The sequence below is a fragment of the Myodes glareolus genome, chromosome 7 (assembly GCF_982192425.1).
Source record: "Myodes glareolus chromosome 7, mMyoGla1.1, whole genome shotgun sequence".
NCBI lineage: Eukaryota > Metazoa > Chordata > Mammalia > Rodentia > Cricetidae > Myodes > Myodes glareolus.
The window spans coordinates 71,309,469-71,334,671 of NC_142032.1; the positions used below are offsets into that span (position 1 = coordinate 71,309,469).

Sequence of the window (25,203 nt, forward strand, 5' to 3'; positions counted from 1 at the left end):
CTACAAAAGCTAGTTCCAGGACAGGCTCTAAAGCTACAGAGAAGCCCTGTCTCAAAAAACAAAACAAAACAACAACAACAAAAAAACCCCTACCTAGAATGGGCTGGAGAAACGGCTCAGAGGTTAAGAGTATTTGTTGCTCTTACAAGTCAATCACTTTAGTTCCCAGTGCCTAAACTGAAGGCTCACAATCATCTGTAAGTCCAGCTCCAGAGGACCTGATTTCCTCTTCTAGACTTCATTAACAGCTGTACCCACAAATGCACATACCCATATGCACCCACATACACATAAACAAAAATAAAGTCTTAAAAAAAATAAAACCTATCCAAGAGACAATAACTACTGAAGCAGGAACATGCTGGTGCTGAGACAGACACTAAAATAATTATCATGATTAAATAAGTTTTTATTATCACATTTAACTGTTTTGTCTGATATACACTGTATATTTCAGTATGGCATAAAAATAAGAATATTTTCCTGAATGTCAAAATCTGAACAGAGGAGATGGCGATGGCACTTTAAAAAACTGGAATTCATACCGTGCTGAAGCCGCTAATAGGTAGCTGATGAAAGCTGGGACGCACTGCAGATAAAGTGACCCTCGACATTCAAATCAAACGGCAGTGGTGTAAGCCCAGCAAAACCAGGACAGCAGTTATAACAATACAGACCCTGGGGCACAACCAAAGCGGGGCAGTCCAGGATCTCATTTCTAAGCCTGTATCTACTGTCTGAGCCTGGGAGCTGGAGCTTATGAGTAAACATCGCTATAAAATGAAATGAATCCTTTGGAACCAGATTTTAAGCCTTTTAACAACCTCTTCATCCTTACATGTTTTAACTAGTCCAAGGAAAGGCAGTTCAGCAACAAGCATCATGGGCTGATTGACCACCATGAATGGTAGCCCAATATATTCTAAAATGGTTTTAGTGGTTTCACACATTCTGGGCAAAACTAGAAAACAAGTAGTAATTAAATAAAAACATAAGTGCATCCCAATGGTCTCCACACACCTGCAATTATTCCCAAAATGGCAACTTAAAAGAAGGGGGGGGAAGGGGGAGTTATTCAGACCATTGAAGCAAATCTTATTCACCAAGATTCCTGGATATGTTCTTAAAAATGTCTCTCTTCCACAAATCCAGCCCCGGATCTGCCAGACCTAAGTGCACTGCATGTCTTTCACAGGAACTCAGCTAAATCCACTGCGTCTGTGATCTGTTCATCACAGACTCAGGCCTGGCATCTCGCTCCCTTTTGCCATCCACTGCCGTGTGGCTTTCCTTGAAGACTCCAGAACAGAGGCCAACTGTGCTGGTGCAGGGCAGCAGTTGCTGCCGGACACCAGAAGCAAAAGAACTGACTTTGTGACACTGATCTGGATGAGTACTCACTGGGGATTAGTGTTTCCATGTTTTTAAAAAGGCAACCATTTTAAGTGAGAATACATATCAGGCTAGTAGAAAAAGGTTGAGACAAAGCCCTCTCTCTCATCTTACAAAGTCATGCAGACAGGAGAAGCAGTGTCTGACTTGTTTCAATCAGGCTTCTTGAAATTAACAAAATTTATTTTCTGGCAAAGATGAATTTGGTTCATCATAGAAAGTTCTTTGAAGGCTGCTGCTAAACTCATTTCCCTTTGAAAAAGCAAATTTCAAGGCATGATAGTGCAGAGGTAAGTTTCTGACGTATAGAGCATTTATAGACTAATTGTGCTTAGTCTCTAATCTCCAATTTAAAGAACAGACTACACTGAGGAGTTTCACTCTGCCTAAATTTACTAGTACATCCATGAATCGCACCAGAATTAGGACAATTTGATTATCGTAATGATTCTGCTGTGAACCCATGCACTGCACCCAGAGGTGAGGACCAGTGGACAGAGGATTCTGGGGGTTCTGAGCATGGGGTGCTCCACTCGGGAGCCACGGCATCTGAGAAAGCAGTTCTCCCCACAGATTAAGTCCTCAACAAACTCTCAATAAGCCATTAAGAAAAGCAGTGCCAAGTGGAGAGAGCGTCATTTGTTTACTCAAATCTGGGAGGTCTGAGTGTTCCTGGGGTCCTCATCGGGATGTGTCACTGGCCGTGAATTCTTTGAATGTGAGTATTCACTATGAGGGGACTCTGCAGGGTCAATCAAATTTTCATAATCACTGTCGTCTGACTCCTCCCCACTGTCTCCAGCTGCTCTCTGGGAAGGAAGAAGATCTGCTCCACTTCCAGAGAACTTCAGTCCGGCACTGGTGGAAGCATAGTTGGAAGAGCCCACAGCTTGAGGCCGAGGCATGAAGACACTTCTTTCCATGCGAGAATGGCTCAGAGTACTTTCTTGATTGTTTGGGTGAAGATCAGAATAAGGTGGGGGAGGATCAGAGGGCTCGGTGTCTGCTGGAGTACTTCTCCCTTTGGCTGCAAACCCAGAGTAGGGCATCCGAGGGTTGAATGCTGGCTCCAGATTTTCAGATGGCATCTGTCTGCTTAACAGGGTTTGCTGCAATCCTGCATGGAAACAGGAAGAATGTTTTAGCAAGTTCTGTATCTTCACAGCTTTTTACTTCCACTCAATAAATAGTCAACCTGAGTGTTTTGGAAATGACCAGCAAAGCTATGAAGTGATTGTTGCTAATGTTTTATAAATGCTTTATCTATACATTCATTTATTTGTATATCAAGTACCAGGCCAACCATGGTTACACAGTGAGACTGTCTCAAAACAAAACAAAACAAAACAAAACAAAAACCGAAACCAAAACAGTTGAAAATCCAGGCAATTGGATACAGTAGTAGCCCTAAGATGTAAAACATAGGTTTGTCACTCTAAATGATGTGCTAATTTGTCCACCTGTTTCCCACTGTGCTCAAAAATTTAGGTCTACCAGCTGGCATTGAAAACCATTCTCACCACCTTTACAAGTCCCATGAAAACGGAACATTCCTAAGACAGAATCCTTTCAAATACCATATTGCTTTTCTTTGGACGTGTATTTGTGTCTGTGCTGGATCCTCTGGAACTGGAGTTACAGGTAGTTGTGAGCTGCCCTTTGTGGGTGCTGGGAACCAACTTAGTCCTCTGCAGGAGCAGCAAGATCTCTTAACTGCTAAGCCATCTTTCTAACCCCAGAGTTTTTTGGGTTTTTTAGGGGGGAGCGGGATTTTGAGACAAGGGTTTCTCTGTAGCTTTGGAGCCTGTCCTGAAACTAGCTCTTATAGATCAGGCTGGCCTCAAACTCACTGTCTCCCAAGTGCTGGAATTAAAGATGTGCATTGCCACCCCCCCCCCAGCCTCAAGTTATGAGTCTACAATGAACATAAGACACCATCCTGATATGTGCAGTATGCCATAGTTAGTATGGTAGCAATTATCACAGTTGCTAGAAACGGATAATATTGTCAATACATCCAAAAATCTGCACCAATTTTTTAAAAATATTTTTTTAAATATTTATTTATTTATTATGTATACAATATTCTGTCTGCATGTATGCCTACAGGGCAGAAGAGGGCACCAGACCTCATTACAGATGGTTGTGAGCCACCACGTGGTTGCCGGGAATTGAACTCAGGACCTTTGGAAGAGCAGGCAATGCTCTTAACCGCTGAGCCATCTCTCCAGCCCCTGCATCAAATTTTTTATACCTGTTCTAACTTCTGCTTCAGCTTTTCTCTTTGGTCCTCCTGTTTCAGTTTCAGAAACTTGAGGAATACCATGAAAAAAAGCACTTCTCATTAAATGCTTAATGAGAAGGAAATGTCCTTCCTCCATCACGTAAATCTGGTACTTGCTTAGCACAGAAGGATTTATGCCAAACTGAAGGTATGGTTCAGTGGTAGAGGCTTGCCTAACATGCACAATGCCTGGGATTCAGTTGCCACCACTACATAAAAGTGTGGTGGTGTTGATACTTGGGAGAAAAAAAATTAGGAGAATCAGAAATTCGAGGTCATCTTCAGCCACAAAGTTCAAGGCCAGTCTGGGATATATGAGACCCTTCCTCACAAGCACGGGATTAGGGAAGGCTTGAGGAATGCCTCATGTTAATGAAAGGATGATTTGATAATTAAAGTAGTAAATAGTTTAGCCAGGTAGCAAGACTTGTAATCCTAGCTACTTTGAGCTAGGCATGGTGGCACATGCCTTTAATCCCAATAGAGGCAAGAGGATCTGAGTTTAAGGCTATTCTGGTCTACAGAGCAGAGTTCCAGAACAGTTAGGATTACATAGAGAAATACTGTATCTAAAAACAAACAAATAAGCAAAAATCTCAAAACAAAAATTCTAGGTACTTTGAAGACTGAGGCAAGAAGATCACAAGTTTGATCCCCTCCTGGACCATACAGCAAGTTCAAAGCCTATCTGGGCAACTTATGATTACTGTCTCAAAAATAAAAAGTAAGGCCAGTGAGATGGTGCAGCAGATTAAGGCCCTGATCTCCAAGCCTGACAACCTGAGTTCAATCTCTGTGCCCATACACTGGCGAAGAGAACCAACTCCTACAACCTGACCTCCCACTGGCGCTCACAACAAACAAATGAATACAAACCTGAAAATAAACAGAAAGTAAAGCTGGGCATGGTAGCTCATGACTTTAGTTCCAACACAAAGGAGGTAGAGTCATGTGGATCTCATGAAAAAACCAATCTTCATCAGGCATGGAAGCACATACCTATAATCCTAGTACCTGGGAGCCTTTGGGGGGCAGATCTCAAGGGAGTCTCAAGCCTACCATGGATACATAGTGAGACAGGGTATAAGATAAATATAAAATAAAATGAATGTAAACAGGGGGCTGGAGTGTATGTAGCTCAGTGGTGAAGTACTTGCCCAGCGTGTGGGAAAGCCTATGTTCAGTCCACAGTGTCCCACCCCAATGAACAAAGCCACTTCTCTGATATGGAGTGGTAGACTCAGTCAGAAGCTTACTTCTTTCTTGTTCCTTTTCATTTTTCTTCTGAGTGATTTGTCTTCTTAATTTGTTCACTTCTGCCTGACAAGATTCAACAACTCGCTCACTCTTCTCTACATCTGCACATACTGCCTGCGGGGAAAAATACAAGAAGGTTAGTTTCAAACCAGGCAGGAGGTAATCTATAAATTCAGCCTTATTAAAACCCCAGGAAAAAAGGGACTAGAGAAATGGTTCTGCAGTTAAGAGCACTGGCTCCTGCTCTTCCAGGTTCGATTCCCAGCAGGCTCACAATACCTGTACCTTGCTCCCAAGGGATTCACACCTTCTTCTGGCCTCCAAGGTCACCAGACACTGAAGTCATCAAATTAAATACAGACAGACAGGTAAGCAGAGCAGTCTTGAGTGCCCACAAGAACAGGGTTGAGTTCCCCGACTCTTCTTTATGAGACAAGACCTCCCTATGTTGCTCCCTATGCTGTTTCCTTTGAGAAAGTGTCTCTCCCTAACATGGAGCTCCTGAGTTTTTCTGGCTAGACTGGAAGCTAGTGAGCTAGTGATCCTTGGTGTTAGGGTTCTATGCACGCACAGCACCATGTCCAGCTTATTACATGGACACTAGGATCTGAACTCCAGTTCTCACACTTGAATAGCAAGCACTCCCTAACCACAGAGCCATTCTCCAGTTTGTTGGTTTATTTTTTTAAAGGCTGTGTCCTAGAAGCTACATTATATTAATCAACACATGAGGAGTCAGTTTTAGACATCTTTAAAAAACCTTACTATCATTAGGGAGCTAGAGAGATGGCTCAGTGGTTAAAAGTGGGACTGCTTTACAGAGGACTTGAGTTTGTTCCTAGCACCCACTGTGACTCATAACTGAGTTCAATAGAATTCTCTGGCCTCTGTGGGCATTGGAATTCACATCAACATACCCTCACACACACATACTTAATAAGTTAAAAAAATTAATAAGTGTTGGCTAGGTGGTAGTGGTGCACACCTTTAAACCCAGCACTCAGGAGGCAGAAGCAGGAGGATCTCTTTGGGTCTGAGGCCAGCCTGGTCTACAGAGCAAGTTCCAAGACCAAGACAGCCAGGACTACACAGAGAAGCAAGCCCTGCCTCAAAAAAAAAAAAAATTAGTAAGTGCATAATTAGCGTGTGTGTATATGACTGGTTGTGTATAACTCTGTGTGTGTGTGTGTGTGCGCGTGCCATGACCACATGAGGAGGTCAGAGGGAAACTTTGTGGAGTCAGTCCGACACCTTTGAAAGTGTTCCAGGGATCAAATTCAGGTTGCCAGATTTATAGGACATATTAGCCTGGAGTTCACTTAATAGACAACACTGGTTTATCAAGTAGCCCCAAGGATTCTCTTGTCTCTGCCTCTCTGATGCTGGTGTATGCTGCCATGGCAAACTTTTTCAAGATTTATTTTTATTTATGTGTTTCTGTGTCTTGTGTGGGTGCCCTGGAAGTCTGAAGAGGGTGTTGGATCTTCTGGAGCTGCAATTATGGATGGTTGTGAGCTACCAAATAAGATGCTGAGAATGAAACACGGGTCCTTTGCAAGAGCACCAAGTGCTCTGAACTGCTGACCATCTCTCCAGCCCATGCCCAGGTTTTTTTTATGCAGGTTTTGGGGCTCAACTCAGGTCCTCATGCTTGTGTAGCAGGAACTTTACTGACTGAGCCATCTGTCCAGCCCCATTGGACTGTTATTAGTCACTAACTTGCTTTCTTAATTTTAATCATTTTAAGGTGATTGTGCAGACTGGAGAGATGGCTCAGTGGTTAAGAGTACTGACTGCTCTTCCAGAGGACCTGGGTTCAATTCCCAGCACCCACATGGCAGCTTACAACTGTCTCTAACTCTAATTAACCTGACACTCTCACACAGACACACACGCAGGCAAAATACCAATGTAAATGAAATAAAAGTAAATAAAGTATTTTTTTTTAAAAAGTTGATTGTGCAATTCAGCTTAAACGTTGTTTAAAAGGCTAAGGTGGGAAAAAATTGAATTTCTTCCCTTGCTTAATCAATTTTATTGGAACAAAGAGGGAATTTTTGGTACCAGTCTAGCTTACAAAGGAAGGAAGAATAAAAGATAAGCCTGGAACAAGATGTTTTCAACATTCATTTCTAACCAACAATTAAAAACGGATAAGATGGGCTGGAGAGATGGCTTGGAGGTTAAAAGCATAGGCTGTTCTTCCAAAGGACTCAAGTTTGATTACCAACACCCACACGGTGGCTCACAATCATGTATGTAATTCAGGCTCCAAGGGATCTGATGCCCTTTTCTCGCCGCCATGGGCACTGTTTGCATATGGCACGTTTAGACACACAAGTGAAACATCCACACATGCAGGTAAAAATATTCACATGTATAAAGTTAAAAAACAGATAAGACAGATTTATTTAACTGAAAATAATTACAAGGGAAATCTGGAAAAGAATGTAAGTTTCAGAGTTGAGTTTGTATGTATGTAATTCAGTTACCAATAACCACTATGAGAGCTGGCCCTCTTAATCAGGAAGGTAATGTGTGATACCAGTTAGAAGTCGTTTGGCTAGTGCTAATGGGCTGAAAGGCCATGGTCATGAATTTGTGACAAAGAGCTGTTTTCCACTGCACATTCCTCCCATAGCAGAAATAGCAGAAACTTCCACAAGGCAAGTCTGGCACCAGTGAGCATGAACAGTATTCCCTCCACTTCCCAGTATATGGTGAACACAAGCCCTGGAAACTCCCCAGTATTGCTTTGTCTTCTTGTCACCGAGGCTTTCCCCCATTTTAGACGCTGCCTTCACTCCTCCCTCTACTCTCTGGGGTCTTTCCCAGGCCTCGGAGAGCTCCAACTTTGCACTTTTCTTCTAGCTCTCAAATGTAAGTGCAGTGGGAAGCACTGTCAGCATGTAGCTGGCAGCTGGAGGTGGCGCCATAAATACTTGTTAAATGAACGACAAGTAAGAAACATTCCGCTGCAATCCTCCAACTTCACAGTGGCAGCTGGGGACAAAGACTCGACTAGATGGAAGCAGAGCTAGACCAGGCTGCAGGCTTTTGACATTGTCACCATTTAGAGTATAACTGACAGGCACAACTGTTCTCAGTACCCCTCTTTAAACTCACTTTTGAGGATGCACTTCCCAGAAAAGGCACAACTGCAAAGGCGTTATAAGTGTTTTAAGAAGCAGCATTAATAAATTACTTCAGTGTCTCTACCTCAGTACACGAGGCAGGCTTTGTAGACTGACATCTGACATTATCTTAGCAAAGTCCATTCTGACTTTTGGCTCTTTTGTTTTGGTTTTGTTTTATTTTTTGAGACTGGGATTCTCTGTAGCTTTGGAGCCTATCCTGGAACTAGCTCTTGTAAGCCAGGCTGGTCTCTGCCTCCCAAGCACTAGAATTAAAGGCGTGCACCACTACCACCTAGCTACTTTTTAAAAAATCGTTTGTGTACATTTGTCTGTGTGTGGTTGTTGGATCCCTGAAACCGGAGTCACAGACAGTTATAAGCTGCCCTGTGGGTATTGGGAATTGAACCTGGCTCCTCTTCAAGAGCAGCCAGTGCCCTTAATCGCTGAGCCATGTCTCCAGACCCCCATTATGACTTTAGAACCACAGCTATTCATTTGTCAGTTAAAAGACACATACTTTAAAAAAAAAAAGGAGGGTTTGCGCAGTATAAACAAGATGGAAATACCAGTTACCTGTACTTTCTCCTGAAGTGCATTATAAACCTGATAAATTGCCCTGATGTCCTTCATGACTCCATCCTTGTCAAAAAAGTCAGTACTAGAAGACAGGAAAAGGATGTCAGAGTTATTAAAATCACCATGAACATAGGAGGCATTTTTGCTGTCCTTCTACCTCACAGTACTAATTAATATATGCTCTGACTCAAAGGTGACAGTGTCTAAGCAATAATGTGCTAATCCTACGAGAGTTATAGAAGAGAAATAAAAAACACATCAATAATTAAAAACAGAACATTTTCCAGTGACTATGATTATCTCTTTTTTAAAATTATTTATATTTTTAGACAAGGTCATTCTATGTAGCCCTGGCAGGCCTGAAACTTGCTATGAAATCCTGGTTGGCCTGGAACTCAAAAATAAACCACCTGCCTCTGCCTCCCAAGTGCTGGGTTTAAAGGTGCATGCAACCATACCTGGCTGTTTTTTCTTTTCAAAACCTGAGAAAAGAGCTGAAAAGATGGCTCAGAGGTTACAAGCACTTGCTACTCTTGCAGAGGACCTGGGCTCAGTTCCCAGCACCCACATCACGAATCAGAGCACCCATAACTCTAGTTCCAGGGGAGTCAATGTTCTCTTCTAGTGTCCTCAGGCACTGCACACACAGTGCACATACAGATAACCAGGAAAACATTCACATACATAATTATTTTTTTAAATCTTTAAAAAGTAAATACAATCTGAGAGAAAATATAGTAACATTAAATTATCTTCTCAATAAGAATAAAAACCTTAATTCTTTCAGAGATTCTTTTGTTTGTGTGTGTGAAGGTGTACATGCATGTTTGTTCATGTGCAAGTAAAAGTGCACTCCAGTATGCATGCTTGTGTTGGGGCCAGAGGTCACTGACAGGGGTTCTCCTATTTCTCTCCACTTTATTGTTTGAGACAGAGTCTCTCACAGAACTTGGGTTCACCATTTTGGCTGTTCTGCTGGCTGATCAGCAAGTCCCAAGCACCTGCCTATTTCTGTGCTCCTAAGTGCTGGAGTCAAATGTGCTCTGCCCAGTCCAGCTTTTTATTTTTAATTAATTATCTTATGTGTATGAATGTTTTATTTGCATCCATGTCTGTGAATCAAATGTATGCCTGGTACCTGCGGGGCTCAAAAGTGGGCACTGGATCTCCTAGAACTGGAGTTACAGTGGTTGTGAGTCACTATGTAGGAGCTGGGAATAGAACCCAGATTCTCTGCAAGAGCAACCAGTGCTCTTAATTGCTGAGTCATCTCTCTCCAGCCTCCTACCGAGCTTTTTTACACGACGAGAATACAAATTCAGGTCTCATGCTTGCACAGCAAATAATCACTCAAGCATCTCTCCAGTTGTTTAGATTTATTTTTATCTTTTTTGAAACAAGGTCTCACTATGTAGGCCAGACTAGCCTGGAACTTAACAGACATACACTGCCTCTGCTTCCTGGGTGCCGGGATGAGAAATATGTGCGACCATGCCCTACAGAGTAGCTTTGTTTTGTTGTGGGTTGTTTCAGGTTTTTTGCTTGCTTGTTTGTTTTTGGGGGTTTTTTTGGAGGAAGGGTCTTACTCTGTAAGTTGGCCTTGAACTTATGACCATCTCCTGCTTCAGTCTCTCCTGTGCTGGGACTGCAGGTGTGAGCCACCATACTCAGCTTCAGGGATCAGTTCTTTTTTGTTTTGTTTTTCAAGACAGGGTTTTTCTTTGTAGCCCTGGCTGTCCTGGAACTAGCTCTGTAGACCTGCCCTTGCCTCCTAAGTGCTGGGCTTAAAGGCGTGCACCACCACCACCTGGCCACAGGGATCATTTCAATAGTTTACTTAGAACGAATTCTGATATATGGTAGTGATAGTGGTGGTGGTCTAGAGAACTGTCTGTTTTCTTTAATTTCAATTAAAATAAACTTGATTTTACATTTCTCCTTACACTTTAAAAAATATTAACAAAGAAAATACTGTTGACAAAAGAACTCATTTTACCTTTCAACTTACCCATGCTCTTTAATAACTTTGGCATAACTCTGAGAAGTGTTTGGCACTGAAGACACTTTATACTCTTGCTGGCTAGTATTGCCTAGATTGGGAATAGCAAGTGATATCCTTTGATTATACCTGTAGGGAGAATTGAGAAAAACAGCACTTAATAAGTACACTTCTTTGTTTGTCTGAGGCAGGGTCTTACTATGTAGCCTAAGCTGGCTCCAAATGTACATTTGGCCTGCTTCAGCCTCCCATGTGCTGGGATTATAGACATATGCCACCATACATGGCTCTACTGCTTTACTGCCTAAATAAGTGCTGACCTCATGGGCTCAAACACTCTGCTCACCTGGGTACCTCATTGCTGGGTTTACAGGTATGTGTCACCATTCGCAGTTTTAAAAGTATTTGTTTAAGAATTGGGATTGACAAGTCCAGGTCGGATTCTTAACAACCACATGACGGCTCACTGTCATCTGTAACTCCAGCTCCAAGGGATCCAACAGCCTCTTCTGGGCTCTACCAGCATCAGGCATATATATGCATTTGGTATACATACAGAAATACACGCAGGCAAAATACCCACATACATAAAATTAAAAAAAATATTTAAAGGACTGGGATTAAAGGCTATAGATAGATGTGGCTCAGCTGGCAGAGTACTTGTCAAGAGTGCCCAAAGCCCTGGCCTCAATACCCAGTACCACATAAACCAGGTGTGATGGCACACATCAGTAATCTTGATATTCCTTACAAGGTGATGGCAGGAGGATTACAAGTTCAAGGTTATTCTTAGGGTGAGTGCTAGGTCTGTTAGGGATCCACAGGGAGGTCCTATCTTAAAAAAGCAAAGAGGAAATCCAGGAAGATCAGCACAAGTTAAAGGCTGATCTTGTTTACATAGCAAAGCATTATCTGGACTACAGAACAAGACCCTGCTTCAAAAACAAAACAACAACAACAACAAGAAAAACAGAACAAAAGGATAAGGTGACAGCAGGCGTCTGTATCTCCAACACTGATAAATTAGCACATGGGGGCTATCACCTCCTAAGATGCATAGTCAGCAATCTTCCCTTCCCTTAGAGCAGAAACTCAGCTGTAGTGGGTATGGCTCATATCTTGATTGCATGTCCATGGTGACTGAGAGATCCTAAGGAAACATCTAGCAGAAGATAAACGAAACCCTAGAAATAGCTCCCTAACAATAACTATTTTCACTGACAGTGACTACTGCTGCTATTAGCACATTTCCAGAGCGAGAGCTTTCTGCAACTCACAAGCAGAAAACATGGTCACATAATGTTGTCTTTTTTCTCTTTATCAAGGCCACAATGCAAAACCCTCATCACCAATAATGGATCATTTTTACAATTTCTGTCTTTGCACTATGTGTTCTAAAGTTACGATTAGAGTCCAAAAGTAGCAAAACTCTATTTTTGCATAATGGGTCATGAAGAAGCAAATGAAGTTTCTACCTGTAAGAATACAAACATTCTAGATGATGCTTATTGATCCCCAAACTATTTTAATTCATTTAACTGGTAAGCAAGCCCCTAGGATCCACTTGTTTCTGCCCATTGAGTGCTGGATTACAGATGCAGGCTGTTATGCCCAGCTTTTACAGAGGTACTAGGGAGCCAACTCAGGTCCTCACGCTTGGCTTGCTCTACCCACTGAGCCCTTTTCTGAGGCCCCACATCTTTCTCTTTTTGTACAGTGGTGGGAAGCTTTCTTTACCTGCGATTTGGTCTAAAGAGAACATATTCTAAAGCATGAGTAGAATTGTTGGCGGTAGAGATGAAGCTGAAGAGAAGGAAGACGAGGTCTGGCACACCGAGGATGCGGGTGAGCTGCTTGTGGATAACCTGCTCTCTGTAGGACATCTGTTGCTGGGTGTTTCGACGGAATCTGTACCACCCGATAACTTTCTGCAATAACAGAAGAAGGAAAGTATTAGAGCTTATTTAACTTGGGGGGAAAAAAAAGGCTGGGCAGTGGTGGTACACATCTTTAATCCCAGCACTTATGAAGCAGAAGCAGGTGAATCTTAGAGGACAGCCAGGACTGTTACACAGAGATTCCCTGTCTTGGAAAAAAAAAATTTTATTTAATTCAGAATGCCTCCAAATGAACACCCATAAACAAATGATCATGATCAGTTAATACGGACGAGTCCAGATTTAAAAACAACAAATGAATGGATAAACTGGGTAATCTGTGGTATACTGGAATCATATGCAGTAATAAAAAGGAACATATCACCATGGAGAAATCTCAAAATAAGTATGCTCAATAAAAAAAGCCAGCGGCAAGGGTGTGGAGAGTATATGCTAAAGGATTTTATTAGTATGAAAGTCTAGAGAGTGAATCTACAGTCACACACAGCATAGCTTCTTACACTGTGTCATGAGCCCAGATAGGGTCACATAACTGAATGTGAGGTTAAAAAAACATAGCTAAATGTGAGGTTAAAAAAAAAAAACTGGCAACGGTAAAAAGTTTCTGAACGTAATATGGCCAAAAATTAATTACAAATCAAATACGCAGAGCTGGAAAGATGACTCCAATAGGCAAATGTGCTTGTCACCAAGGCTGACGACCTGAGTTTGATATACATGGTAGAAGGGGAAAGTGACTTAACCGGGTTACCCTCTGACCTCTACATCTGTGATATGGCACAAAATGATTGTACAATGAGTGTGTGCACACGCAGGGTCTCTCTCTCACACACATGATGAATCTGAGATGTCTGTGGCATCACTCTCCAATGCTGCACCACAAGGTTTCACCATAGTCTGGCTTCTGAACACAACACAGGCGCTGCACACGCAGCACAGCGCAGCACAGGTGCTGCACACGCAGCACAGCGCAGCACAGGCGCTGCACACGCAGCACAGCACAGCACAGGCGCTGCACATGCAGCACAGCATGCCATGCCAGCAGATGCTGCCAGAAGCATCTCAGCTCTGATTGCAGACTGGCGTTTCCCATGATGTGAACAGACAAAGCTTTTAACTCTAGTAGAAACATAATGGTTTAATTATGGAAAATAAAACCACCATTTTCTACTATCATCCCTCAGTGTCTAAATATCAAATTAGTGTATCTTTGAATTGAACTGTGTTAAAATGTTGTTTTTTTAATTGCTGTTTTGGACTTAATTTACAAAAATCATTGAGTGAATTTAGTTTGGATTAAGACAGAATTTTCAGCAATACTTGAAATATTATGTAAGGCTATTTTGCACATAGTCAAATGCAAGCCTTAAAGATTATAAAATCTAAGTACTGATCAATTTGAAGTATACTGAAGATTCCTATGCCCCACAGTATCAAATGTCTAGCAAAGGTTTAATTCTTTATGTAAAAAATAAATAAGAACATCATCTCAGTAGGAAGCAAGTTTGCTTTTATTTCATTGTCAATAAATGATAAAACTGTATGTAAAACAATGAATTGTCTTAAAATCAATTTCTTTTCTCTCTTCTTTTTTTTGGGGGGGAGGGGAGAGGTTGAAACAGGGCTTTTCTGTGTAGCTTTGGAGCCTGTCCTAGAACTTGCTCTGTAGACCAGGCCTGCCTCTGCCTCCCAAGTGCTAGGATTAAAGGTATGTGCCACCACTGTCTGGCCTAAAATCAATTTCTTTTTGATATATTATCAGTAAATGCTTGATCTGTACACCTAAGGTCACGCAAAACAATTTTGACAAAAAGGGTTTGTGAGTAGAAAAATTCAAGGAGTCCTGACATAAGCAATTCAGAGGCTGACAGACAGGAAAAGAAGGTGCGAGGAGGAGAGGGGTGGGAAGTGGAATCGAGAGAGATTTGCAGGTGGTGGGAATGTCCATTATCACGTTAAGGTGGTGGTGTCAAGCGTGTGCACAAGGATCAAACTGATGAAAGCACACATTAAGTGCATTTTGTCACATGTGCACTGTACAGCCTGAGTTTAAAGGTGAGCATTACTAGCGCTGCCTGCAGCACAGCCAGGCTGGCTGGTGAGCGCGACTTCAGAATATGCCTTATACTGTGGCCCGCTGAACAAACAACATCTCTACACAAGAATCTCAGTTATTCAAATTACTGAGTGTGAAGAATGTTAGAAATATGTTAAAATACCATACTTTGAAAACTCTGAGAAGACCTGGAAGTACTGATTTACTGTACCTAAATCTCAACAATAACATGCCAATAATTTGAAAACACCAAGAAATTTGTTTGTTTTTCACTTCATGTCATAATTCTAAATTATACCAGTGTTGATGAATAAACATACTTTGTTTTTTAATTAAAAAAAGCATGTGTACACAACACACATATAAACACAGCCATACACAGATCTGATGAGTAAAGACTTTTATCTTTCATTGGATCTGTTGTTTGTTATGTTTTAGCCATGTTCTTTTTTAAAAATATACTATTTGTAACACTTCCCTAAGAATTTCCTACCTGTGTCGACTCCTCCCTCTAACTCCTCTCAGATCCACGGCTTGTTAACTGCTAGCTATTCTAGTTGTCTAATCAATTCTTAATTCAAAATCCATACCAAAAAAAAAAAAAAAAAGAAAGGTGATTTGACATCTGCTGGCAGTTTTAAGTGAAATTCTCTCACCATTCTAAAAAGCAGAGGTGGAGATGCCAAATTCACACTGGCAATATCTACAATTCTGTATCTTTGGGTTAGTACATAGGCTAGTTGGAAGCTCACTGAGAAACTAGGTCACCAGTCCTAAAAAGCACATTTTGGATGGCTGCATCTAGGCCAGGACGAAGAGTCAGGGACCTCTCTCCCTAACCCTGTCTGTAACCTTTCATAGCTGAGTCTTCCCAGACTTTCTCTCATGCCTCAGTATCCACTGATATTTGGGCACACTGACCAACTTGTTCTTGTGTTCACTTGGTCCTTACAATGCTACTGAAAAGCTGTTATGTCTGTTATTGTCTATTTCATAAAGGATGCTCTGATTTTATAAGACTCAAAATCTCACCCACATGCTTGTCTTAACCTAAAACCTGAGGCCTACAAAACTTTGCAAGCACAGTATGTGTTCTACTAGAATTGTACACTACTAGAGATTGTTAAAAGCGGATCTAGGTATGCATGTGTTATGTATGTATGTGCATATGTGTACAAGTGCATGTGACATACGCAGACACATATATATGACTATCTGAGAGTGAATCCACGTATCTTCTATATTGAAGTGCAGTCTCTCACCGGACTAGAAACTCTAGCCTAGCTAGCCAGCTTGCTCTGTAGAGTCTATCTCTACTTTCCAGCTGGAATTACAGGTAGCTGCCACTCCCAACATGCTTTATGTGTGTGTGTGTTAAGATTGATTACTGTTTTTTAAAGATTTTCTATGTATCTGAGTGTTTGCCTGCATGTACTTATGCGTAACCATGTGTGTTACAGTACCTACAGAGGCCAGAAGAGGGCACTGGGTCATCTGGAACTGAAATTACAGACAGTTGTGAGCTACCACAGGAAAAAAATCCAGGTCCTCTGGAAAGAGCAACCAAACAATGTTTTTAATTGTGGAGCTATTTTTCTAGTCCTTATTATTATTATTATTTTATTTTTTGAGAAATGGTTTCTCTGTGTAGTACTGGCTGTCCTGGAGCTTGCTCTGTAGACCAGGCTTGCCTTGAAATGCCTTACTATTTTTTGAAAAAATTTATTTATTTACTATGTATACAATATTCTGTCCGCATGTATGGCTACTTGCCAGAAGAAGGCACTAGATATCATTATAGATGGTTGTGAGCTACCACGTGGTTTCTGGGACTTGAACTCAGGACCTCTGGAAAAGCAGCCAGCAGCCAGTGCTCTTAACCTCTGTGCCATCTCTTCAGCCTCTCCCTTACTTTTTCCCCTCCCACCCCCCCGAGACAGGGTTTCTCTGTGGCTTTGGAGCCTGTTCTGGAACTAGCTCTTGTAGACCAGGCTGGCCTCAAACTCACAGAGATCCGCCTGCCTCTGTCTCCCGAGTGCTGGGATTAAAGGTGTGCGCCACCACCGCCCGGCTTCCCTTACTATTTTTTAATGAGTATTTTGCCTGTGCAAAATTTTAAGTGTAGGGCTGGAGAGATGGCTCAGAGGTTAAGAGCACTGCCTGCTCTTCCAAAGGTCCTGAGTTCAATTCTCAGCAACCACATGGTGGCTCGCAACCATCTGTAATAGGTCTGGTGCCCTCTTCCGGCCTGTGGGCATACACACAGAAAGAATATTGCATACATAATAAATAGATAGATAGATAGATAGATAGACAGACAGACAGACATAGATAAATAAATATTTTTTTAAAAAAATTGAAGTGTGCCACAAGTGTGCTGTGCCAATGGAGGCCAGAAGAGAGAGCATCAGATCCCCAGAACTTGAATACAAATTGAGAGCCATCATTGTGGGTGCTGGAAACTAAACTTCAGTCCTCTGCAAAAGAGGCAAGCACTCTAAACTGCTAAGCTATCTCCCCAGCATACCCAGCTTGTATGCGGGTTCTGGGAACGTGAACTCCTATCCTTATGCCTGCAAAGCACACACTTTATTCACTGAGCCTTCTCCCTTCCCAACATGAGAATTTTATAGCAAAAAAACATTAGTTCCATTCTCAACCTTAACATTGTAAGTGCTCCTTTGTAGGTCGCACTCTTTTGAGGCAAAGGTTTAATTTCGTGCCTTTCCTGAGCAGGTGTGAACCCAAAAAGAATAAACTAAAAAGTTTTTACAAAGTTCCTTCAAGATGATTTTCTGTACATTTGAACTCTTCACTCAAACTCTATCAAGGTACATATAATACTGCTTTCTCCTGGGACTACTTCAGTAGGAGGGTGCTAGAATGTATGAGGTTCAAGTTTAATTTTACATTCAAAAAAACCAAGGTAAACGCACCAAATTTGAGGACCCGAGCTTGATTCCTAGAATGCATATGATCGAGAGAACTGCTCTCACAAGTCATACACATGTGTTATATAGTACATGCATATGTATGTGGTGTAGGAGGTCCTTTTGTTTATGTGATGGCTTCATTGGTTAATGAATAAAGAAACTGCCTTGGCCTTTTGATAGGGCAAAACCTAGGTAGGCGGGAAAAACAGAACTGAATGCTGGGAGGAAGAAAGCAGAGAGAGGCAGAGAGAGAGAGAGAGAGAGAGAGAGAGAGAGAGAGAGAGAGAGAGAACATGGAGCCGACAGAATCAGACATGCCGAATCTTTCCTGGTAAGCCACTGCCATGTGGTGATACATAGATTAATAGAAATGGGTTAAATCAAGACGTGAGAGTTAGCCAATAAGAGTCTAGAGCAAATGGGCCAAGCAGTGTTTTAATTAATACAATTTCTGTGTGGTCATTTCGGGGCTAAGCTAACCGGGCAGCTGGGACGAACAAGCAGCCTCTCTCCTATAACATGTATGTGTTACATGTGCATGCACACAACCATGCAAAAACAAATGTAACAAGACAAATATACAAAAACAAACCCACTGTTTTCACTTTGTAACTTAGAGACCTGTTACTGCTTGAAGACCTCCCATGTTCTTTTTTCTTGAAATATTTATTACATTTTTTTGATATGGGTGTTTTGCCTACATATATGTTTGTGCATCATGTATGTATCTGGTGTGCTCAGAAGCCAATGTATTCCCTAGAACTGAAATTATGAATGGTTGTGAATCATTATGTATGTGCTAGGAATAGAATCCAGGTTTTCTACAAAAGTAGTCAGTGCTCTTAATTTCTGAACCATCTCTCCAGTTCCTCCCCCATTCTTTTTAATGGCTGCATCAAGTTCCATAGTATGATGTATGAATGTAATTAACTTGATCTAACCATTCCCTGCCAGTGACTTTTAAGAGTGAAACAACAAATTTCCTTGTACATAGGATCATGACAGTAGACTTTGGTACAAGCATTTGTTCAATCATTAATCACTAGAGTCTTAACAAATTACTTCAGTAGTTTAAAGTGTCAAAGGTATAATCTGTCTCACAGGCTACAGCAGGAGTGTGTCAATACAAACGGCTTAGAACACAGCCTGGCAGGATTAAATAAATGTTCAATAATTTCAGCTGTTAGTATACTTCTTTTCTTGGGTCACATTTCTTTTCTTCTTCTTCTTCTTTTTCTTTCTTTCTTCCTTTCTTTTTTTTTTTTTTTTTTTTTTGGTTTTTTTCAAGACGGGGTTTCTCTGAGTAACAGCTCAAGCTGTTGTGGAACTCGTTCTCGTAGACCCACCTGCCTCTGCCTCCCAAGTGCTGCGAGTAAAGGTGCGTGCCACCACTGCCCAGCCTTGGGTCACATTTCTAAAGGCAGGGCTGCATACTTAAAACTGTTACTATAAACACTCTTCTAAGTAGCTCAGCTGGCAAAAGCTTATCTAGCATGCACCAAACTCTGGGTGAAAGCTCAGAATGACATAAGTGAGGTGCTGTGGCTCATGCCTGCAATCCCAGCACTAGATTGACACAGAAGGATTACAAGTTCAAAGTCATAAATAAAAAGTTGAAAAAGAAAAGTTCAGGGTCATCTTTAGCTACACACCAAGTTCAAACCCTGCTTTGGACTATTGCACACCCTGTCTCAAAAAGCAAACAAACAAAATCTTCCTGCCAGCATTAACTTCCATTCACCAACCTCTGCCTCCTCACTCTCACCATGTTGTCAGTGCTATCTTCTAATCTTGTGCCAGTGTGATGTGCCAAAATGGCATTTCAGTATTTCAATTTGTGTTTTTGGTTGGGGTAGAATTCCTTTCATGTGTGTCTTGGCTATAATAGACTTCCTTTTACATCTTGCACTTGCCTGTTCTTTTCTATTTCTTTCTTCCCTCCTTCTTTCTTAAAAATAAAAAAAATAGTGTGGAGATGACATAGCAGGCAAGGTGCTCGCTGTGCAAGCCTTGAATCCCAAACCATAGAACCCAAATATGGCGGTTTGAATGAGATGTCCCCTATATGTCTCATGCATTTGAACACTTAGTCCCTAGCTGTTGGTGCTCTTGGGAGGTTTAGAGGGTATATTGCCTTGCTGAAGGAAGTGTATCACTGGGGCTTCAAGGTTTCAAAAGTCACATGCCACTCCTGTTTGAGTCTGAAATGCGAGTTCTCAGCTGTTTCAGCTTCCATGCCTGCCTGCTGCCATGATGTCCAGCTATCACAAACTCTGATCCTCTGGAACAACAAGCCCTAAATAAGCCCTTCTGTAAGTTAGTTGTCCATGGTGTTTTGTGACAGCCATACAAAAGTAACTAATATATCACATAAAGGTGGAACATGAAAACTGACTCCACAAAGGAGTCTTCTGACCTCCACATGACTCCTGACATAACACATCATGCACACATAACCCAAAACACAAATGCTAATAAAATTGCAAAGTTTTTAAATATATTGTGTACCTTTGTGTACGCAAATGAATTTCTCCATGCATGCATGTGGGAGGCATACCTGTGTCTGGTTTTGATGTGGGCACTGAGGATCTAAACTCAGGCTCTCATGCTTTTAGTTTTTTTGGGTTTTTTACTTGTTTGTTTGTTTTGTTTTTTTGAGACAGGGTCTCTCTGTAGCTTTGGAGCCTGTCCTGGAACTAGCTCTTGTAGACCAGGTTGGCCTCGAACTCACAGAGATTCGCCTAATCCTGCCTCTTGAGTGCTGGAATTAAAGGCCTGTGCCACTGTCGCCCGGCCAGGCTTTCATGTTTATACACCAAGCCCTTTATCCAATGAGTCACCTATCCAGCCCCTCACTAACTACTTTTTTTTTTTAGGACTTAAAAAAGTTTTTTTAAAAGATTTCATTTATGTAAATGTATCTGTGTTTGTGTAAGTGTAGGTGCTCACAGAGGCCAGAAGAAGGCATCAGATGCCTGGACCAAGTGATTGTGAACTGCTTGACATGGGTGCAGGAACTAAACTTGGGTTCTTCAAAAGAGCAGCAAGTGTTCCTAATGCTGCATTGTTGCTCCAGCCCCTATTTTATTTTAAATTATGTGTACATGCATATAGCTGCATGTAGGTATTTGTTCATGAAAATACAACTGCCCTTGAAGGCCTGAAGATGGCACTGGATCCCCGAAACTAAATTAGCTGTGCTGGTCAGTTTTATGTCAATTTGAAATAAGTTAGTCATTTTAGAAAGGGGAATGTCAATTAAGAAAATGCCCCCACCAGATTAGCCTGTGGGCTGTGGGCAAGCCTGTGGTACATTTTCTTGATTGATGTGGAAGGGCCCAACTCAGTGCTACCCCTGGGCTGGTGGTTTTGGGTGCTATAAAAAAAAAAAAACCAAAAAAAAAAAAAAACCAAAACAAGCAGGCTGAGTAAGCCATGAAGAGTAAGCCAAGAAGCAGAAGTCCTCCATGGCCTCTGTATCAGTTTCTGCCTCTAGGTTCCTGATTTCTCTGGATAATGAACTATAAGCTGTTAGATGAAATATATCCTTATTTTGGTCCTGGTATTTTCTCACACCAATCGAAACTCTAAGTAGTTGGCAAGTGGGTGCTGGGAATGGAACTCAGGTCCTCTACAAGAGTAAATATGCTCTTAATTACTGAGCCACATTTTCACCCCACCATTTATTTTTTAAAATCTGATGTATATGTCTGTGTGTGCCTTGTGTGTGCAGATGCCACCGAAGGCCAGAAGAGAGCATCAGATGCCCCGGGGCAGAAGCCACAGGCAGTTGTGAGCTGTCCAACACAGGTGCTAGGAACTGACTGTGGGACACGTGGAAGAGCAACACGTACTCTTGGCCCCTGAGCCATCTCTCCAGTCACTACATTTCTGGGGATTTGGGGTGTGGATGTTGTTGTTTTGAGACAGGGTGTCAAGTAGCCCAGACTGGCTTTCAATTTAAAATGTAGCCAACAATGACCTTCAGCTCCTGATCCTATATATAATCTCTACTTCTCAGGTCCTGGGATTACAGGCATATGCAACCATGCCCAGCATAATTTACATTTTTTAGGATTATTGTCTTGAATATTTGTATATCTTTATGAGGTTTCACCCTAAGCTGTCCCTTAAGAGCAGCTGAGAAGCTATAGCAACTGAAGGCTGCTGAAGAAGTGGAAGTCATTTTTCTCTGACTTAGTGAAACACTGGTAGATTATTCATGTACATCAAGGCAGAATGAACTGGATTTAGTGAGTTAAAAAACCAAAGAGGAATCTCAGCACTCAGGAGGCAGAGGCAGGTGGATCTCTAAGTTAGAGGACAGCCTGGTCTATAGAGTGAGTTCCAGGACAGCCAGAACTACACAGGGAAACCTAGTCTCAAAGAACCAAAACCAAAAGAAAACAAAACAAAACAAACAAAAACAGGACATGAAGAAAGGGACAAATGCTAGGGAGAGGTCTAAATGGAACAGGGGGGTTAGAGGTTAGAGTTAGACATTATCAAGATACACACTACACACGTATGAAATTGTTAGTTTAAAATATTTCTAAAACTAAAAACATCTACAAAACTGCTTTTCAGATTATAAACTAAAAAGAAAGAACCATCTAGAGTCATTTGGACTACTGTTAACTTTCTATATTAAAGAGGTTTTTTTTTGTTTGTTTGTTTGTTTTCCCTCTGAGACAGGGTTCTCTGTGTCCTGGCTATCCTGAAACCCAATCTGTAGACCAGGCTTGCCTCAAGGTCATGAAGATCTGCTTGCATCTGCCTCCTGAGAGCTAGGATCAAAGGTGGATGCCACCACTGCCTGGTTTAAAGCTAATTTTCTTTCTTCCAAATTTTCCTAAATGAGATCACATTATAAGTACTCCCCTCCCGATACAGTGTAATGCTTCAAATCTGTAATTTACCTGTAAAATCTATCTACAAGGTCAGAGGTGTAGCTCAGTGGCAGAGCACTTGCCTAATGTGCCCAAAGTCCTGGGTTTGATTTCCAGCACCAAGAGAAAATACTTGATACACACTGGTGATCATGAGCTCTAACTGCTCTTCCTTTTCTGTGCTAAGGTATGACTTCCAAAACAGATCAAGCAATACATAAAACATACCTTTCTCCGATCTTTAAGGATTCTGTCCAAACTCTCTTCATTCACTTTGCTTGCATAATCATAAAAACTGTTGTTTTAAAGAAGAAAAAAAATTAATTAAAATGCTATAGTACCGTGACATAGGCATAACCACAGGGCCCTACAGAACATCTAACCCTAATAGATGCAACTGCTCCTTCTCAAAAGTCCATAAACAGAAATCAGCTTAAGTGCTTTCTTGATAGGAAGCTATATTTTGTAACAAATACTACTCAAGAGATTACTACATTCAAAGGATAGAAAGTAATAAAGTAATTACAAAATGTGTGGTTTCAAATGGCTCCACTACTTTGTTTCTACGTATCAATTACTTATGAAAAAAAGATAACACAACTCATTTTCTGAGAAATGAACATTTGTGGAATGTTTAACAGACCCTCCACTGGATGCTTTTTTATTACATGTTCTAGCCACAGGACTGAGTGTAAGTTCATCCCAATTCAACCAGGTTTTCTGCTATTTTTGTAGGAAGAGACAGCAAAGCTAACCAACTGGTCCAAACTGCAGAGCTAGTGGGAACAGAACGACAGGACCAGAAGCCAAGTCTGGCAAGCTTCAAACAATGTGCTCACCTCCAAAACAAACCAACGAAACCAGACAGATGTACTGACACGGGGGTCCTTGTCCCTGGTTATGGTCTTAGAAATGCCATCCTCCTTCATCACATGCCCAGGCCCCAAAGGCAGGAAGGCTTCCAGGATACAGGGAAAGAACTGACTTGGAGATCAGGAGATGCCAGCTCCAGCTCAGCTGCACTTCTCACTTCAGGATCTGGGACAGACTACTTACCCTACCTGGTCTTCTCCCATTTTGCAAAATAAGAAGCTTGGAGTACACAGGTGATTTCTAAGATTTCCTTAAGCTCTAAGTAGGAGTCAGTTCCTGTTCTGAATGTTCTGTACCGGCAATGCTTTGTGGGATTACTCAGGAGGGAGAGACAGAGCATGTCCAGTCAGGCCAGAACACATCCACAGCCAGGTAGAGGTAGTATGTGGACCAAAACCTGACCATCTTTCCAGATGAACCCATGGCTGCTCACCTGGTGTCCTTACTCCTCTTTCAGTTAAATAGAAATGGAAAGAGTTGAGATCCTTGACTACTTTGTGGCTTCATGTAAATATAGCCACCATGCTTAATGACATTCCTCTGAAATAACTAAGGAATAAGGGTGCATGTGTAGGGTGAGGAGCGACAGAAGTCCCCAAGAGAGGCTGGATGCTTGTAGAGGGGTCAGGGTAAAGACAGAGGGGACAAGCATATTTTTAATTCTAGTACTTGGGAGACAGAGGCAGGAGGATCTCTGTGAGTCTGAAACAATTTGGTCTACAGTTAGTTCTAAGTCAGCCAGGGCTACATAATGAGAGCCTATCTCAAATAACAATGAGTAATGTTTATGTGGGCACACTGGAAGGAACACTGGAAGGAAGGCCTGGCTTTAGGGAGAGAAGGGGGAAGAAGCAGAGCTCGGGTGATACAGATATGAATAATTTGCTTTGGTATGGACTTTAAGGTCAATTTTGTTATATGTATATGTATTTCTGATCTTGATTAAGGTATTGTGATTGTGTAGTTCATTTTAAAAACGTAATGTATAATTAGAAAATATAAGTTGTTAATGGATAATCATCAATAATAGTCAAGCTTGTAGTCATGTTAGTTAGATTTTCTAGATATATAGAGACATATTTCAGTTAGATAGGCATTCTTCATATCTTTCAAAGACTACAGAATATGGCATTTTAAATGTTTTAATAACTTAAGGCTTTTCATGACAATGAGACACATCTGCTCCTGGCAGCATTAATCTACTTCAAGAGGAAGATGGGCATCAAAGAGGCTCCTTATGGAGTTTGATAGCCATTTTGGGCAAGAAACTGCTCTTGCCTGGACTGATGCATAATAATGATGCAAAGAACCCGCAGAGAGAGGACTGCTGAACTTGTCTAAAGGTGAGATGGTCTTTCGGGGTTCCTGACTCATGAAAGGGTCTGCGAGACATTCTGCAGGACACAGCAGATAGTGACTGAACTGTCTTTGAAATTTCCTGCTTCATGGAAATGTCTCTGGATACTTTGGGCCTGTAGGCTGAAGATGGATGCCCCAATGGTACAAAAGAACTTTGGGTGACTGTCCAGGCAGTGAGATGTCTCTGTCATTTCTGGAGTTTTAGAAGTTGCTTACTCCTTGTTTACTTAGATAATATTATATCCTTCTGGAGTCTTTGATGGAGTTGAAGAATAAATAGTTATAGCTTTCCTTAGTTATGATAAAACAGATATAAATATTGTGACTGTATTTCTTGCTTTAAAACTGTTTTGCTATATGTAATTTTACTATGTTAAAGTGAAAGCCTTTCTTTTTTGTATAAACAGAAACAGGGGAAATGATGTAGGTGGGCCTTCTGTCTGTGTGTTACTTTCATTGGTTAATAAAGAGACTGCCTTGTCCTTTTTGATAGGCCAGCCCTTAGGTGGGTGGAGTAGACAGAACAGGATGCTGGGAGAAAGAAGCAGAG

General features: G+C 41.5%; 1 protein-coding gene across 1 annotated transcript in view; it reads right to left on the bottom strand.

The window, feature by feature from the left end:
* Positions 1-388: 388 nt before the first annotated feature.
* Positions 389-25,203, bottom strand: part of Abraxas2 (abraxas 2, BRISC complex subunit) — a 36,138-nt gene continuing 11,323 nt past the window's right edge. Inside the window, exons 4-9 of the mRNA XM_048455218.2 lie at positions 22,650-22,716; positions 12,383-12,573; positions 10,655-10,774; positions 8,644-8,728; positions 4,933-5,047; positions 389-2,509 (exon numbers count right to left, since the gene is read on the bottom strand). Of these exons, the coding sequence (XP_048311175.1) occupies positions 2,040-2,509; positions 4,933-5,047; positions 8,644-8,728; positions 10,655-10,774; positions 12,383-12,573; positions 22,650-22,716 (1,048 nt within the window). The 3' untranslated portion in view covers positions 389-2,039. The remainder of the gene's footprint in view (positions 2,510-4,932; positions 5,048-8,643; positions 8,729-10,654; positions 10,775-12,382; positions 12,574-22,649; positions 22,717-25,203) is intronic.